Source organism: Acomys russatus, chromosome 15, assembly GCF_903995435.1.
Source record: "Acomys russatus chromosome 15, mAcoRus1.1, whole genome shotgun sequence".
In the NCBI taxonomy this organism is placed as follows: domain Eukaryota; kingdom Metazoa; phylum Chordata; class Mammalia; order Rodentia; family Muridae; genus Acomys; species Acomys russatus.
Window position 1 is genome coordinate 39,766,329 of NC_067151.1, and position 15,739 is coordinate 39,782,067.

The 15,739-nt window shown below is 38.2% G+C and overlaps 1 protein-coding gene across 4 annotated transcripts in view; it reads right to left on the bottom strand.

Annotated features, from left to right (window-relative positions):
• Plch1 (phospholipase C eta 1) overlaps positions 1–15,739 on the bottom strand; it is a 178,664-nt gene that overhangs the window by 61,752 nt on the left and 101,173 nt on the right. For all 4 annotated transcript variants that reach the window (XM_051157247.1, XM_051157246.1, XM_051157249.1 and 1 more), the window contains exons 5-6: positions 15,346–15,516; positions 1,220–1,313 (exon numbers count right to left, since the gene is read on the bottom strand). In XM_051157247.1, coding sequence (XP_051013204.1) covers positions 1,220–1,313; positions 15,346–15,516 — 265 coding nt within the window. The remainder of the gene's footprint in view (positions 1–1,219; positions 1,314–15,345; positions 15,517–15,739) is intronic.

Genomic DNA, 15,739 nt, shown 5'->3' on the forward strand with positions numbered 1-15,739 from the left:
TATCCCATTTTTCTATAAGCTTTCCAAACCTAACGCCTGAGTCAAAGAGGCCGTCATCGTGATGAGGTGATGAAGAACAGTACGAGTGGCCAGAAGCAGCCATTATCATGATAGATTGTTTCTACTCACTGAGACTCGTTTGGTAAAATTCAGTCTGTAAATATCCTAAGTCTCCAGCGTTCCTTCATGGCAACCTTGATGCTCATAACTACAGACCGTACTTAATTGCATCTTTGGGGGAAGCCTCAAGAAAAATAGTCACATCTAAGCACAGTCTTAAGAGGCCCAAGTTAGTTTGTCTTCTATTTTTAAATAATTTTAATGATAGAAACTTTTAAATTATTAACTCTTCATTTTAATTCTCTTCCAGCCCAGGAAATAAGTACTTGGTATCAGAGAGTCCGTATGAAGTCAGGTATGGTGGTATGAGCCTGATTGCTACACACACACACACACACACACACACACACACACACACACACCACAAACCTCTGTTGATACTGATGATGGAAGCTGGGGAGCCTTGCATGTTCTTGGGGAAAGCTGAGTTTCCAAGAAGTCTTTGGTTAAAATTATCTGTTCTGCCTGGGAAATCCCACAGCCTATAATTTATTTCTCTGCATATTTCAGAGGCATATAGTTTATACACACCCTAGCTATATTTATACCATATTACTTATGTATAAATCCTAGGAGCTAAGTTCTGAATTCATAATTATAAATAATAAATTTATATAAATATAAATTTCTTTTGGTCTTTCTTTCCCTAGCTATAAATGAGGTTGTAATATAAACAAAACTTCTAACCATTTCTAAAACTGTACCAATTGGGAAAAAGAAACCAATTCCTAAAATTTTGTTTAAAAAAAAAAAAAGTTTATTTTCAAGTCACTATTTTTCTTGATTATTTGTTTAGGGGCCAAATTTCCCTTCCTGCAATCATCAAAACATGGCTATTTTTTTTAAAAATTTATCTGTTTGAGCAAAGTCCAAATATTTTTTTGGCATTCACCACACACAATGGTAGCTTAAGGGGTTCTGCAAAAATAAGAGAAAAGCAAGTCCAGATATCTGCTTTGCAGGAGAATGTATGCTTTCCGGGCTTTATCTGAAATACCCAAAATTCCATGAATATTTCCCAATTTTGCTTCTGAACTTTTGTAATAAAATTTATGGTAGCAGATAGGATAGAGACACAGAGATTAAGACCACTGGTTACCTTCTATGCCAAGGGCATTCTTCGCTTTATTTTCTTCAGAAACTTCAAACTTCTTTATGATGTCAAGGCAATAGTCCACAGTGACAGTACTCATCTAAAGAAAACAGAACAGAAAGAAAGCACCTGCCACCTCACGAGCCGTGTCCTTCTATACTACAGCAAGGCTTACAATTATTACCCGCTTCCCAGTTCTGGGGCTGAGGTAAGTGCTCTGGAGCTCCCAGGCTCATTTTTTCCTTTTACCTTTGGAGGATGGTTAAGATCTCACCCCTGCCCAGGCATCCTTCAGCTTCAGTTAGTAAACACAGCCTTTCAGCTCTGAGACAAATGTTCTCCACGAAGTGATAAAATAAAATTAATGCAAAACCACTGTCGAAAACCCACTCACTATATAGTAGCTCAATGGTAAAATACTTGCCTAACACTTATAAATCGGTGAGTCTGATCCCTAGGATGTAAAAAAGAAAAAATGATATACTGGCTAATAGTGATAAGGGAAGCCAATCTTGTGAGCCAATATTTTAAAAAATGAATATTAAAAACACATTTTAATTATATTCCGCAGAGATTCCATTGTCTTTATGTTTAATGGGTTTTATCTTTTTTATTTTATTAAATCATCTATTTAATAGCACTTAAACTTTCTGCAGAAGAAAATGCTGTTATTTGCTTGTTTGGTTGGGGTTTTTTTTTTTTTGGAGGGGGGGTGGTTTTTTTCCAGATTGAAAAATACACAGTGCTTTGTTTTCCAAGCTGGCTGCATAATAGCATCGTTTAAATAAAGCCCGTCATCTTGACCACATCCCCGGGAAATGTGGTTAAGTTGACAGAACTGCAAAGGCTTCAAGGAGCTCCAAAGACCCAAAAGGCTGCAAGCAGCTTATCTACTATAAGCTAGACTTGGCACACATGCCCGTTTCTTGTAATATAAAAAGAACCACACCGATCACTTTTTGCTCCATGAAAAGACTGAGTTCACTTGGCAATTATTCAGGTGTGAGGTCCTTTGTTCCGAGGTGCAGGGACCACGCGCTACATTCAGATAAACCACCAGGAGCCCATGGGATCTAAAGCAAAGTGCAAGCAACAAACTACCCATCGTTCTAGAGTGAACTTAATGGTAGGTGAGCAGAGAATTCATTATCACAAGGTGCAAAGCAGAATTAGATTTTTTAAAAGATCATACTTAAAAATTACTCATCAGGTTAGTGAAGATATTAGTAAAAATTAAGACAGTTCTAGAAATAACTTTCTACCAGTTACAGTGTTAAGTGTTGTGTTAATGACGGTTCAAGCTAAAGAGTGACTCTGCTCTCCTCCTGCCCCACAGCCTTCTCCTGTAAGCATCTCTGTAGCATGACACATTTTTATTTTTAAGCCTCTCTTTATGATGCCTTTTACATTTGCATATTGCTATCAATACAAAATAGTTACTGCAATCATCTTTATTTTTTTTAATCATCTTTATTTTTAAATGTGCACATTGTACACAAGTGCCTGCTATAGAAAGTGGAAGAAGCTTTAAATGTGTGAAATCCTGACTCAATGTGTGCATTTGAGAGAGGCATGGCTTTGTCAAGGTCTCCAAAAGCTCAGACCGTGAGAAAATCACAGTGCCTTCCTTGAGCTGGGCTCAAAGAAACGACAAAGCCTTCCTCTGAGGCCTGAGTGGCGGTGTTGACAGCGTGCGCAGATGTCCAGGGCCACTTTCTTACCTGGATATTTATGAACTTAAGACTACAGCCTGCAACTGAGATTAGCTAAACCTGTCTCCTTGCTCCACCTGTATACTATAAACCCTGTCTCCTCGATCAGTATGTACTAAATCCACTTCCTTGTTCAGCTGTACGCGATAAACCCAGCTCCCTTTTGAAATGTATACAACAACCACTAAACTTCCAGGCTAATGAGGCTTCTCCATGAGAAAGTCCAGTTCACCATCCCCAGCTAGCTCTTTGTGTCCGTGTCCATGTCTATGTCCATGAGCGTGTGTGTGTCTTCTTCATCCCTTCATTGCTCCCAGTAAGGTCTCTCCCTGGAGCCATGCAAGGACTTGGAAGCCTGCAGAGGTTGAAAGAAGGCATGAGATCATCCGCAGCTGAAGTTTCAGATGCTGGTGAGCCCCTGAGGTGGGGGCTGGAAACAGAACTCTGGTTGTCTGCAAAAGGTGTTTATGTTCTTAATCACTAAGCCTTTTCTCCAGCCCCTACAATTGTCATCTAAACTTAATACTTTCTATCTCAGCTTATAGGTAACAAAATCAATGCAGAGAATAGTTAAGCAGTGCCACCAGTCTTAAAATTGTGAGAGGCAGGAGAGGCAGGAACCGAGGTTCAAATTCGGACCTTCTGGATTTTAAATCTAAACCTTTTTCACTTATATAGACCTAGCCCCTTGATGTTTTCTTCATTTCTACTAAAATATTTGAAGGGCATTTGGCTTTTTCAATATAGTCCCAACTTATGAACCTTTCAAAGGTGTAACAATATTCAAATCAGTTCCTGGAATCAGACTTCTTGCATGGAATAACACTGGACTCAGCAGGCTACCAAGAAGAGACTTAATACCTTATGAGCATATTCAGGGGGAGGAGGTCCCCCTCAGTCACAGTCATAGGGGAGGGGAGTAAGGCAAAAATGGGAGGGAGGGAGGGAGGAATGGGAGGATACAAGGGATGGGATAACCATTGAGATGTAATATGAATAAATTAATAAAATATATTTTTAAAAAAGACTGGACTCATTCTGTTCTGTTGACTACTGTATTTTCAGACCATCTAGAAGTAAAAAACACACACAATATAGACGAGTCATGGAAAGCAGTAGCACATCTGACCCCGCTCATCCTCAGACTGTTAGTTTGTTAGACAGGCATTCCCAGTAAGTGAAATTCCAAAACAAAGCCAGTGGAGTAAATGATTACATTTCTCATGGCCACGCTCCTCGAGCGCATCAAACACACAGCTGAAACAGAATTTGCAAATTTTAATATTGCTGAACTTATTAAGTCAAAATTGCAGTGTTTATGACTAAGTACAATTCCCCTTTTATATACCCAGAATTATTCCTCCAAAGACAACACAGTTAATACTTAATATTGTTTTTGAAATGGACCATCACACTCCTGTTGTGTTTTTGTTATTTTCCACCTGTTGACTTGTTATGTTAAACATTATGTACGAGCTGTACCTAACATACCTCTCTTTTGTCAGCCAGGCTCTCCCACTTTGTCCATCTCCCCCATGGTGTACCTACATAATGTTCATTAAACAATATGGCATTTAAATGATTCCAACATTGAAGGGTAAAACTGCATTCCCTCTCTTAACAGAATTTTTTTGATTTAGTGATTGCAGCAATTCCTACTGATTGAGTTTTAATAGGTCAACCATGAAATTCCCAATGATTCTAATGGCACTTTGTTATATTTTTCACATAACGGAAAGGCAAGAAATGCCCTCTCAATTCCATCGTCTCCTTTAACCACAGTGCCTCTTTTAGGCTCGTCTGATGTGTAGCTCTCATGAGCTTGGGCCCTGACTTCCGTAACACAGCTCTAAGAAAGTCAGGTGTCTGCATTTTGCCAACGTTTGTATTTGTTCGGTGACTTTTCTTCCACACATTCCTTGCTGACAGTCTATTGAGTCAGAAAGCTCTCGGTTGGAATCATTGCTAGTGTTTCTTGGCTTCCCAGTGGATTAAGGAAAGTCTCGATGTGGTTCTTATGCCGATTCTATTTACTCATCCTTCGTCAGGCTAATTCAGGTAGCTTTGGTTTTGGATTTTTTTTCCGCTTTAGTTTTACATAATGAATTTGAGTTGCATGTGAGTGGCTCATCTTCCACAATGTTCATGGTCCTCAACTGGCTTTTCTAAATATTCATCTCTTTATAGGCTTCTAACTTTTTGTATTGCTAGATAATTTCCTCCTATGGACTCTATCTATTTTCAGTTCTGTCTGTTCTATTTTCTGCACTTCATAAACCTTCCCTTGTGTTGACCTCACTACTTTCCAACTTTAGGTTTCTTGGAACTCCCTTTCCACGCCACCCTGAATCTTTTTGTATGGTGTCTCATTCCCAGTTTACAGTTATAGTTTTCTTATTCTGATGACATTAACAGCCAGTTTCTGATATTTCCTTCTTCCTGTGTTGCATCTATTCTGTTTCCACCAACTTTCTTGTTTCTATTTGTTTGTTTGTTGCTTGTTTCTTTCTTTCTTTCTTTTATAGTATGGAATTTCTTCAAATACATGGTTAGCCTTGGCAATTGTAGGGGTTGAGTGTAGAAGCAGGAAAGTAGAAAAGGATCACTGAGGAAAGCAGCTGGGAACATGGGAAAGGGGAATGGAAGAAAACAGAGGGGAAATTTTACCAGGGTGGAGGACGGGAGGGTGGAGTCTGTGTGGGGGTGGGGAGGATGGGCAGTACAACAAATAATGGTAAGGATGTTTAAATTTATTTAAAGACACATTTAAAACAAAGGCATTAAAAGGTTGGACAGAGATCTATATTCACGAGCAGAGCTGTTTCCTGGCCTCACTGTGGGATTCTTGGGGCATGCTACTATATTTGATTTCTACTATAAGTTAATACATTAGGATCTCACACACACACACACACACACACACACACACACACACACACACACACACTTTGGGCTGTTATTTAGATATCTAGAGCTACTCTAACCAACAAGCTAGTGGCTTAAAAAAACTCTTTTGTCATGATAATGAAAGTCAGAAGTCTAAAATGAGGGTGTCAGCAGGATTAGCTCCCCTGAAGGCTCTGGTCGCAACACTCCTTGTATTGAAAGAGGCATCATGTATCCCTTGCCTTGAGGAATACTTCAGTCTCCACTGCCTCCAGATAGTCTTCTTCCTGTATGCATTTTCTATTGCTCATTTATGAAAACTCTCACTTTGAGACTTAAGGCCCACCTGAAATCTACGGTAATTAAGATTATAATTGTATTTATCAACACATAAACATTTAATGTAGCACCAAACATTAACAGGTATTAAGAATTATCACTTAGATCTTTGTGTACCAATATTCAACTCACTATAACTGGTAATATTACCTGAAGATAAATTTCTAATATTCTACCTAGTGAAAATGAATCTGGGTGAAATAAGAATCTATCAATGGACCAGTGTTTGATTTCACAAATCTTTGATGCTACCTGTGGCCACCAGTGGTGTTTTGTTTTGCAACTGACTATATTTTTAAAAGGTGAACACTCTAGTGTCTGTAACAAATCTTAAGTCTTCAGAAAATGATGAATCAATAGCACAGAGATCAAATGTCTCAGGTATGTCCCATTGAGCTAATACAGTTTCAAAACTCAAATGCTACCAAGCTCTCTTACTGCACACAATAAGTTGTCTTTAATTTTCCTTCATTCCAAAGAATGCCAGAATGTACAATTTCCCAAAAATTTCTGTATGTACTTAGCTATGTCTTTAGGATAAATGGATAAATGTTTGGTAAATTCTGAAACTTTTCAGACTTGTAAAATTGCTTTCAAGCAAAAGTAGATACCGTGATTATTAATATTCACCAAATTAGTAGGTTAAAATAATAAGTTCATGGCTTAAGTTTATATTTTTGCTTACTGGTAGGACAAAGTGTTTATAAGTGCTGTAGAGGAATTTTATCCAGCAACATACCTTCTCTCTCAAAAGATCATATCTAAAGACATTCTAGGTCTATGTGATCTTGCTGGAATGCAATTGGATTTCATTACAATATGATCTGGCTGGAATACAGGCACACCCTTAGTACACACCTTTAATCTCAAAATATAAAGGTAAGGTTGGTTTATAGAAGAAATCAGCCATGTTGGAAAGTGACATCTAACTGAGGGACAGACAAAGTGACAAATCAGAGAAAGATTTTACAGGATGAGTAAGAGAGAGGATATGCCCAATGCTTACAATAACAGGACAGGAAAAGGAGACTACCTAAAAGCATTGCAGGGAAAGAAGAAGAGTTTTTACCGAGAGTTTCTTACTGGGACAATTTTACAGAGACAGGCTGCAGAGAGAACAAGCTAGACACAGGTAAAGACAGAAGGAGCCAGAGAGTGAGAAGGAACTAGAAGATCAAAACATATTGCCAGAATTAGTTTGAAGCCAGGCAAAGCAATTCAGTGAAAAGCTAAAAAAAGAAAAGAAAAGAAAAAAAGAAAAAAAGCCACTTTGAATCAGTCAGCTTGGAGAGAAGTTTAGGTCAGAACATCTGAGTTGAACCAGACTGTGTGGGTTTAGAAAGAGCTAGAAAGGCCTGGGAACTGTTTTCATCTCAGCTCCTCATCTGAGAAAAACAAAAACGACATTTACATTTATGCTTAATGTAGTTGGAAGGACAACCCAATGTGATTGGAGAAGAAAGTCCCCAACATTGAAGAAAGCAGAGAACAAGTGACAAAAACATCACAAAGAGCAGAGACATATGACAGAAAGGTACAGAGGAAAAAATTGCCTGGGATTTTCTATAAAGGAAACAAGTTTGGTTTGAAGCCCAAAGAGACTTGGGAAAACTCTGAAGTCACAGGAACCTCTGAAAAAAATGAATTAGAGTAAGCAATTCCAAAAGATAAATTTAATTATATACACAGACTTTTCTTGCATTAAAAAAAAAATGGAAACTCCATTTCAGATTCCTTAAGAGCAAAGGTAGGACTTGAGGGGATAGAAATGTTACTTTAAAAAGCCATCGCAGTGCTTATTGCAACAGTGACCACTGAAGTAAACTCCTCTTTACCTTCAATGGCAATCTATATATTTCCTCTAAAAAATTTGAAAAAAATAACTGTGAAACAGGAAAAAATAGCTGTACAACAAGAAAAATTAGGTATAACAATACAAAGGCATAACAGAAGAGAACAAGAATTGCTTAATTGTAAACCTATGGTACCTAGCAAAATTGAGGATCAACATTAACAACCAATTGAACCTACAGACCCACCTCTTATTCAAACAGAGGAAAAGTTAGTAACTGTCTCAGTTACCTGGGAACAAATGCCAGAAAATGGTGAAAATTCACAAAAGGAACAAACTAGCCTGGAATCCTATTAAAATACCAGATCTAAAACATTTTAAAGAAGCAATAGTAATTTATAGAATGCACTCACCCTATATGAGGCAGATGTTAAGTATCTGCCCTACCCAAAACAGGATTATCCCCCAAGACTGCAAAGATTTAGCAGCAGCTGTACTAGAATTACAATAGCTGACATGATGGTGAGAAGAAGCTGCAATTATGGAAAATTGTAGTAGATCTAAAGGTGTTAATATCATGAAAGATCAATTGCTAGCTGAAAGTCAATGTGCTGATTTACAAAGTAGATGCAATTTGATTACTCCATTACTACACAATGTACTTTAGTAGCTTTAAGAGCCTGGGATAAGGTGGAGGAACAAGGTTATACAAAGACCCAAAGAACCTTTACTAATTTCTTATATCGATTAGCATTAGCTATAAACAGGGCAATATCAGATCCAGATGTGAGGTCAGTATTAATTGAAACTTTTGCTTTCAGAAATGCAAATGCAAAGTGTAAAAAAGTTCTTGGACCTTTAAAATTTCAATCAGTGCCCATGGATGAATGGAATATAACTTCTGCTAATATTGACCCTAATGACTATTGGACATTAGGACAAGCAGTAATTGGACAAGCAGGAGCCAATAATCCTAGATATTAAACTGTCCATTGTTTTAACTGTGAGAAACAAGTTCATTTGAAAAGGGATTATAGGCAAGGCATTGATAGACTTCTCTAGAAGATCTTAGCCTTCCTGGATTTGTAGATGTGTGGTATAGGTAAGCATTGGACTAGTGAATGTAGATCATATTTAACATCTTGAGGTAATCCCTTACCAATGAGAAACTCCCTACAAGATAATCCTTTAGGTGCACTGACCCATAAAAGCATTTTTCTCACTAAGAAGAGCCAGTATTTCATTTTTGTGTGTGTTACAAACACTTCCCTACCTTGTGAGTCCCTTATACAGAGTTTGAAATATCAGGCCTTAAAGTTTCTAATCAATAGAATGTTCCTTTGTGGTTTCTGCCTATTGAGATACACTAATGTAGACAGAAGACAGATAGATAGATAGATAGATAGATAGATAGATAGATAGATAGACAGACAGACAGATAGAGATCTTTCAAGCCCTACCCATATGTAAGTAGCTTCAAGCTAATTTAGAAAATTAAAGTAGATACAAATATGCCAAGGCAGACTTCACACAGCACTGACTTCTGTTTCCCATAAAAAAATTTACTGGCAGAATTTCAACATAAACAGAAAGGGGAAAAGAATGCATGCCCCTTAGCAAGCGATGTGCACTATTGCCATTCAAATGGTTTGGAGTGATTCCACTAGCCTGGATGAAGTTAAAGTCACTAGACTTACATATTTTAATTTTAGTTCTTCACATTGCTGAACTTCTGAATATCTCAGTCACATTCGTCAAGACCAACCTTCAACTTGACAATGAGAGGTGGGAAAATGGGTGGCAGCTACTTTTTGCATAAAAAAAAACCCAATGGGGAATAAATAAATAAACCACTACCAGGAGGAAAAGGGAACTCAGGCTAGATGGACAGGATCCCTGCAGAAAGCCGACTAGGATGCTCAAACATCAACTAGAAACTGGGTCCAAGTAACAGGCTGAGACATTTTGGTTGAGGATGGGGATCCTGGCTAAGATAAGAGCATGATTCTTTATACAAAAGGATTTTTAAGAATAAGGCTAAGAAAAGGGCTCTTCAGAAGGGCTCAGAGAAGCCTGGTTAGAGTCATCAAGTAGCTAGTTTTAAACTGTTGCCCCAACTGCCTTCAGGTTCAGTTATTCAACAGAATGACCCACAGAACAGTGACAATGCTTCTCTTCAGTTATCTATGTATATTAAATGGCAACTCAGGAATAGCCAAACAAAAGAACTGCATAGGAAATGGGATCACTGCAGTGACCTATGGCCTCCCTGGACATATACTCTCATGGCATCAAATGTGTTCATTAAACGTTGAGCCCCAGGGCATTTTATTTATGGAAGGTTTATGATATAAGCATGAAGGTACAGACTGATGACATCATTGACCAAAGTTATTAACTTCATCTCCAGCTGCCTCTCCCTCCCTAGGTCCAAAAGTGGAAATGAAAGCTCACCAGCTCTCATCACATGGTTAAAACTATTCAGAGGTCCAGCAAATTCAAATGTGAAGGGGACTGACTCACTGGAAATAACAAAAGTTATCTAGCCAATCAGGAAATGCCAAGGGTTTTGATGTTTCCTTACCACGATCAGGGGACAAAGAGCACTTACATGGTTAGTATTATACTACATTATGGCAGATGTGGGAATAATGATCCAAAGAGAATTAACATAGAACAAAATTCTAGCTGGGCATAAGTAATGAGATTCTGCATGGGCTACCCTAACACCCAGCATCTCGGAATGTGAATAAACAGCAAATACAGGAAGGTGTCTCTGATCTCCTCCCAGGCTTTCTTCTTTTAGGCAGGTACTTACTCCTGGGAAGGACTTTCTGATTTTTCCCCCAAGTTAGGGTGTAATACTCACATTCAGAGATGCCCTGCCTATACTCACAGAGAAGGAGCTGAAGACAGAAAGGCCTGAACAGGCAGGTCTTGCCAACTCCTCCTCTGCTTCTGCTCAACAGCATGATATCAGAGCCTTGATCCATCATGCACAATTCCCCATGTCTACATATCTGTCCATGTGTCATCAGACCTGGCATAAAACATACACAGGGTATCCTAGTTCCTCACATCCTCGGTTCCTTATGAAGTCTCCCCTGTCCCATGAAAATTTATCACAGAAGCCTGTATGGTTTTCTTTCTTCTTCTTAAAATACTTTTAAGATCCTCAAATTGTGAGAAAAAAATTATTTTTTATGGAATTGTAAAACCTAGCACACTCATGGATACCTGCTTACTTGTCATCCTACATAGGCTCTTTGGAAGTGACCAAATCTGTACAATTAAGTAAACATGAAATTTTATCAGACAGTTACTATAAGAAATTAACTAAAAATGACTATTTCCAGCCTTAACCCAATCCTGCCAGGGAAATGTGGCTATCAAAAACATTTGATGACTTGCAGAGTTGAGAATGAAAGGCTGTGGTTGCTTGAACGAGAATGGCCTCGAAAGGCTCATGTTTGAATACTTGGGCCCCCGTTGATGGAGATGTTGGGCCTTGTTGAAGGAGGTCTCATTTTCAGTTTCTTCTCTCTGCCTCCTGGCTTAAGTTTTAAGACGTGAGTTCTCAGCTGTTCCTGCCTCCATACTCTCACCTCAGTTGTCATGAACTCTAGCTCTCTGCACTCATAATCTCAATTAAAGGATTTCTTTTATAATTTGTTCTGGCCATGCTGTTTTATCATAGCAATAGAAAAAAAACTAATACAGAGGAAAATGTGATCCAAGTCGAAGAAGTAACGCGTATATCCAGATCTGTTTAACCCTATCCTGCCACATCGTCTAACAACAACAATAATAATAAAGTCCACTCACAGCAAAGCATGCTAAGGGGTTTGAATAGAGAATAGAATAACAGAAACATCAGGAATCAACTTTAATACATTTAGCTTTAGAAATCTGAAAAAGACACCAAGGAAGGCATTGAAACCCGTTGGTGGTTGAATATAGCTTTCTTTTAAGTGACAGCTAATGGGCTGTGCTCCGGATGGCCCTCTTGCCATTTACATGAGGTGGGTCTCCCCAGGACACTGGCCGAGTAACACCCTCGACTTCTGGTTCCCTGTCAGTTTGTCCGTGTCTCTAGTTTCCTTATCTCTCTTACACACACCTATCCCCCAAATTAGCATGAAATTTCTGTTTTATAGCCAGCTTGAAAACAGACTTTAAAAACAATATAATTAAAAGGCAAACTTCTGGTGCAATCAGTTAGCATGCAGTATTTAGATCCATAAAAAGAAAACATATGAAAATATAGTCATCTCAACTACAAGAAATGTCAAGCAAATGCACACTAAGATGATATTCTATGAGTCCATATCATCACAAAGATATTAGTAAGTATTTACTTGCTGCTTTATTCATTATTAACTGAAAACAATCTCTTATACAGCATTACAAAGAAAATTTAAGGTTCAGACTCAGTGGCAAGTAAATTATAGAGAAAAAACACCAAATTTTCTCTGCTTTTTCTCATTCTCTCTAAAGCAAAAGTCTGAAGAATATAATGAACCAATTCAGATTGCATTTAGCTGTCATAAAAAGTACTTGCCCGTCTCAGTAGGACTAGATTTGAAGCAATGAGACATTTGCCACTTCTGACCCTGCAAGCAGCACTAGCCAGTCCAGATTAAGAACAGACAAATTTTGAGCTATGACAAGTAAAACTGGCATTTTTCTAGCTTAAACAAGAGAAAATTAAAGGAAGTTTCAAAACTTGAAACATTGAAACAGAAATAAGTTCAACTCAGATACAAAACCTCTCCACACACAATTGAAAAAATAGATTTTTTTTTAAAGACGTCACCTCAAAAATTTAATTTAGGTTACATCAAAATGGCTCTGTGGGCAGAGGTGCTTGTCACACAAGCTCGTTGACTAACCAGAGCTCAGTCACTGAAATCCACGTAAAGATGAAAGGAGAGAACCAGCTCCAAAAAATCGTCTTCTGGTTTCCACATGGATACTGTATCGTGTGTGTCCACACATAATAGACATCACACAGACACTGGGAGTAATAGAAGTTTAATTCAATTTAACTAAAATTACAACAAACACTAAACTAGCATGATTGTATATACATATTATCAATTTATTAGCATTTTAATAAAGGTACTTTTCTTACATTTATTTGCTTACTTGTTGGTTAGTTTCAAATGTTTAGAGTTCGAGCTAGTTTTGTGTCAACTTGACACAAGGTAAAGTCATCTGAGGGGGATGGAGGACCTCAAGTGAGAAAAGGCCTCCAAAAGAGCTGCCTGTAACCAACGAAGTCTGTAGGGCATTTTCTTAATTAGTGATTGATGGGAGAGGGCCTAGCCCATTGTAGGTAGGGACACTCCTTGACTGGGATTTTTATTAAAAAAAAAAAATAGGCTGAGCAAGCCACAAGGAGCAAGCCAGTAAGCAGCACCCTTCCATAGCCTCTGCATTTGCTCCTTCCTCCAGGTTCCTGTCCAGCTTGAGTTCCTTGTCCTCACTTCTTGTGAAGAAGAAGAAGAAGAAGAGGAAGAAGAAGAAGAAGAAGAAGAAGAAGAAGAAGAAGAAGAAGAAGAAGAAGAAGAAGAAGAAGAAAAGAAGAAGAAGACAACAACAAGAAAAAGAAGAACAAGAACAAGAAAAAGAAAAAGAGGAAGAGGAGAGGAGGAAGAAGAGGAGGAGGAGAAGAACTGTTATATGGAAGTGTAAGTGAAATAAACCCTTTCCTCCCCAAGTTGCTTTTGGTCATGGTGTCTCTCACAGCAACAGTAACCCTAACTAAGGCATATGGACACATTCACACCATAGCACATAGGTGGTGGTCAGAGAACAGCTTTGGGAGTAGTCCTTCCCTTCCATCATGTGGGCTCTGGAGATTAAACTTGGGTCATGAAGGCCAATAGTAAGCAACTTAACCTGCTGAGCCATGCCAACTCTCCCACAAAAATGCTTTTAAAAAGGATGATTTAAGTGTATATACGTGCCTCTGTGAATGTATGTGCACATGAGTGTAAGTGCTATGGAGACTAGAAAAGGATGTTGGAGGTATAGTCAGTTGCAAACCATCTGAAATATATATGTATATATATCCAGGTGGCTGGAGATATGAAGAGAGCACTGCTCTTACTTGCATATATACACATATATGTATATACACAGACATATATGTATATGTCTGTGTATATACTTACATACATACATATACGCATACACACAAACGTGTGTGTGTGTGTGTGTGTGTGTGTGTGTGTGTGTGTGTGTGTGTGTGTGTCTATATGCATGTGAGTGCTGGTGCCCATGGATGCCAGAGGTGTCAACTCTTCAGAGCTGTGGTTACAGGTGGTGTGAGCAGGCCAGAGTGGGTGCTGAGAATCAGGCTCTGGAAAAGCGGGCAGAGTTCTTAAGCACCGGCCCATCTCTCCAGCTCCTCAGAGACTTGTAAATGAAGCAGAAGTTCAGGAAAAGAATATTACTGCATCGTTCCCTTTTTACTTCATAATTAGTTTTATACGCCTAAACAGGGAAAACCTTAAAAAACATGTTGCTTTGCTGAGCTTCACAGAGCTCAAGACAGTTGAGGACCCTGAGCCACACGAGAGCCCTGTCTCAGCAAGACCAAAGAGAAGTGTGTTGTTTTACTTCTTAGTGTAATTATAAAACATGGAGAAATAGCTCTGTATTTTGGGATCTCTAAGGATATATTTTGCACATTCCCAAAACTTAGCACAATGACTTGGAAATGTACTTTGTGTCCATACAAGGCAATGAGTTAGCCTGAAATGCCACACAGCGAAGTGTCTACCTGTGTTTGAGATTCATATATAAAGCCATTTACTTCTCCACTGTACTGAGAGGTGGAGTTTGAAGAAGTATAAAACAGCAATATAAAAATGTAAACTTATTGAACATAATTGACCTTATAATATATGAAAATTTAATATTGTCCTTTAAAATTTAAAAATTCCCACTCTAGGCAGGGCCTAATTTACTAGCCTTTGTACATGATTAGATGCCAGTTTCTTATCTGAATTACTAGTGTCTATAGTGTGATCTAAGAATTATGTCACAGTAAAAAACACTACACTATGAGTTAATATAAATTAATACTAATATAAATCAATACAAAGTTCAAATTTATACTATAATTAGGTACCTCACAGTATAAAAAGAACATTGCAGTGTATCTAAAATGAAACATGAGTTAACTTTCATTCTTTTGTAGAAAAATACACAAAATGTTCAACATAGGCAAGATAAAGCTATACATGCTAGGCTTCGGAGCTGATAGGCAGATGTCATAAACTTTGATGACTTGTGCTATCGGTGTATCCTGTGTTTAACATATACCTACAGCCAAATACCCGCATCTCTCAAGTACTTTTGAGCGAACAATTCACTCCGCAGTCTAATGGTACCTTTTGTTCCACCTTCAAAAACTGAGCCAGCTCCTCCACAGTCAGATAGTCTTTCTTGTCACTGTAGCTCAAGAGCAGCAAATAGAGATCACGTCTCAATGACATCATTTTGTAAAAAACGCAGAATTCTTCAAATGTCAAGGTTCCCTGATTCTCATCTGTGTCAGCTTCCTGAACAAAGTATAGGGGAGAAAGCTGGTGAGAATTGGAAACAGAGAATTCAGAATAACAAAGTAACATTCACTATAGAGAGGCCAACACATGAGTCACAAAAATACACTTTAAAGCACACACAGAACATTATCAAAAAATTGATTACTAGGTAAGAAAGAAGGTTTCAATAAACCATAGTCAACTTTATACAAACTAATTTCTCTGGCTATAAATTAACTAT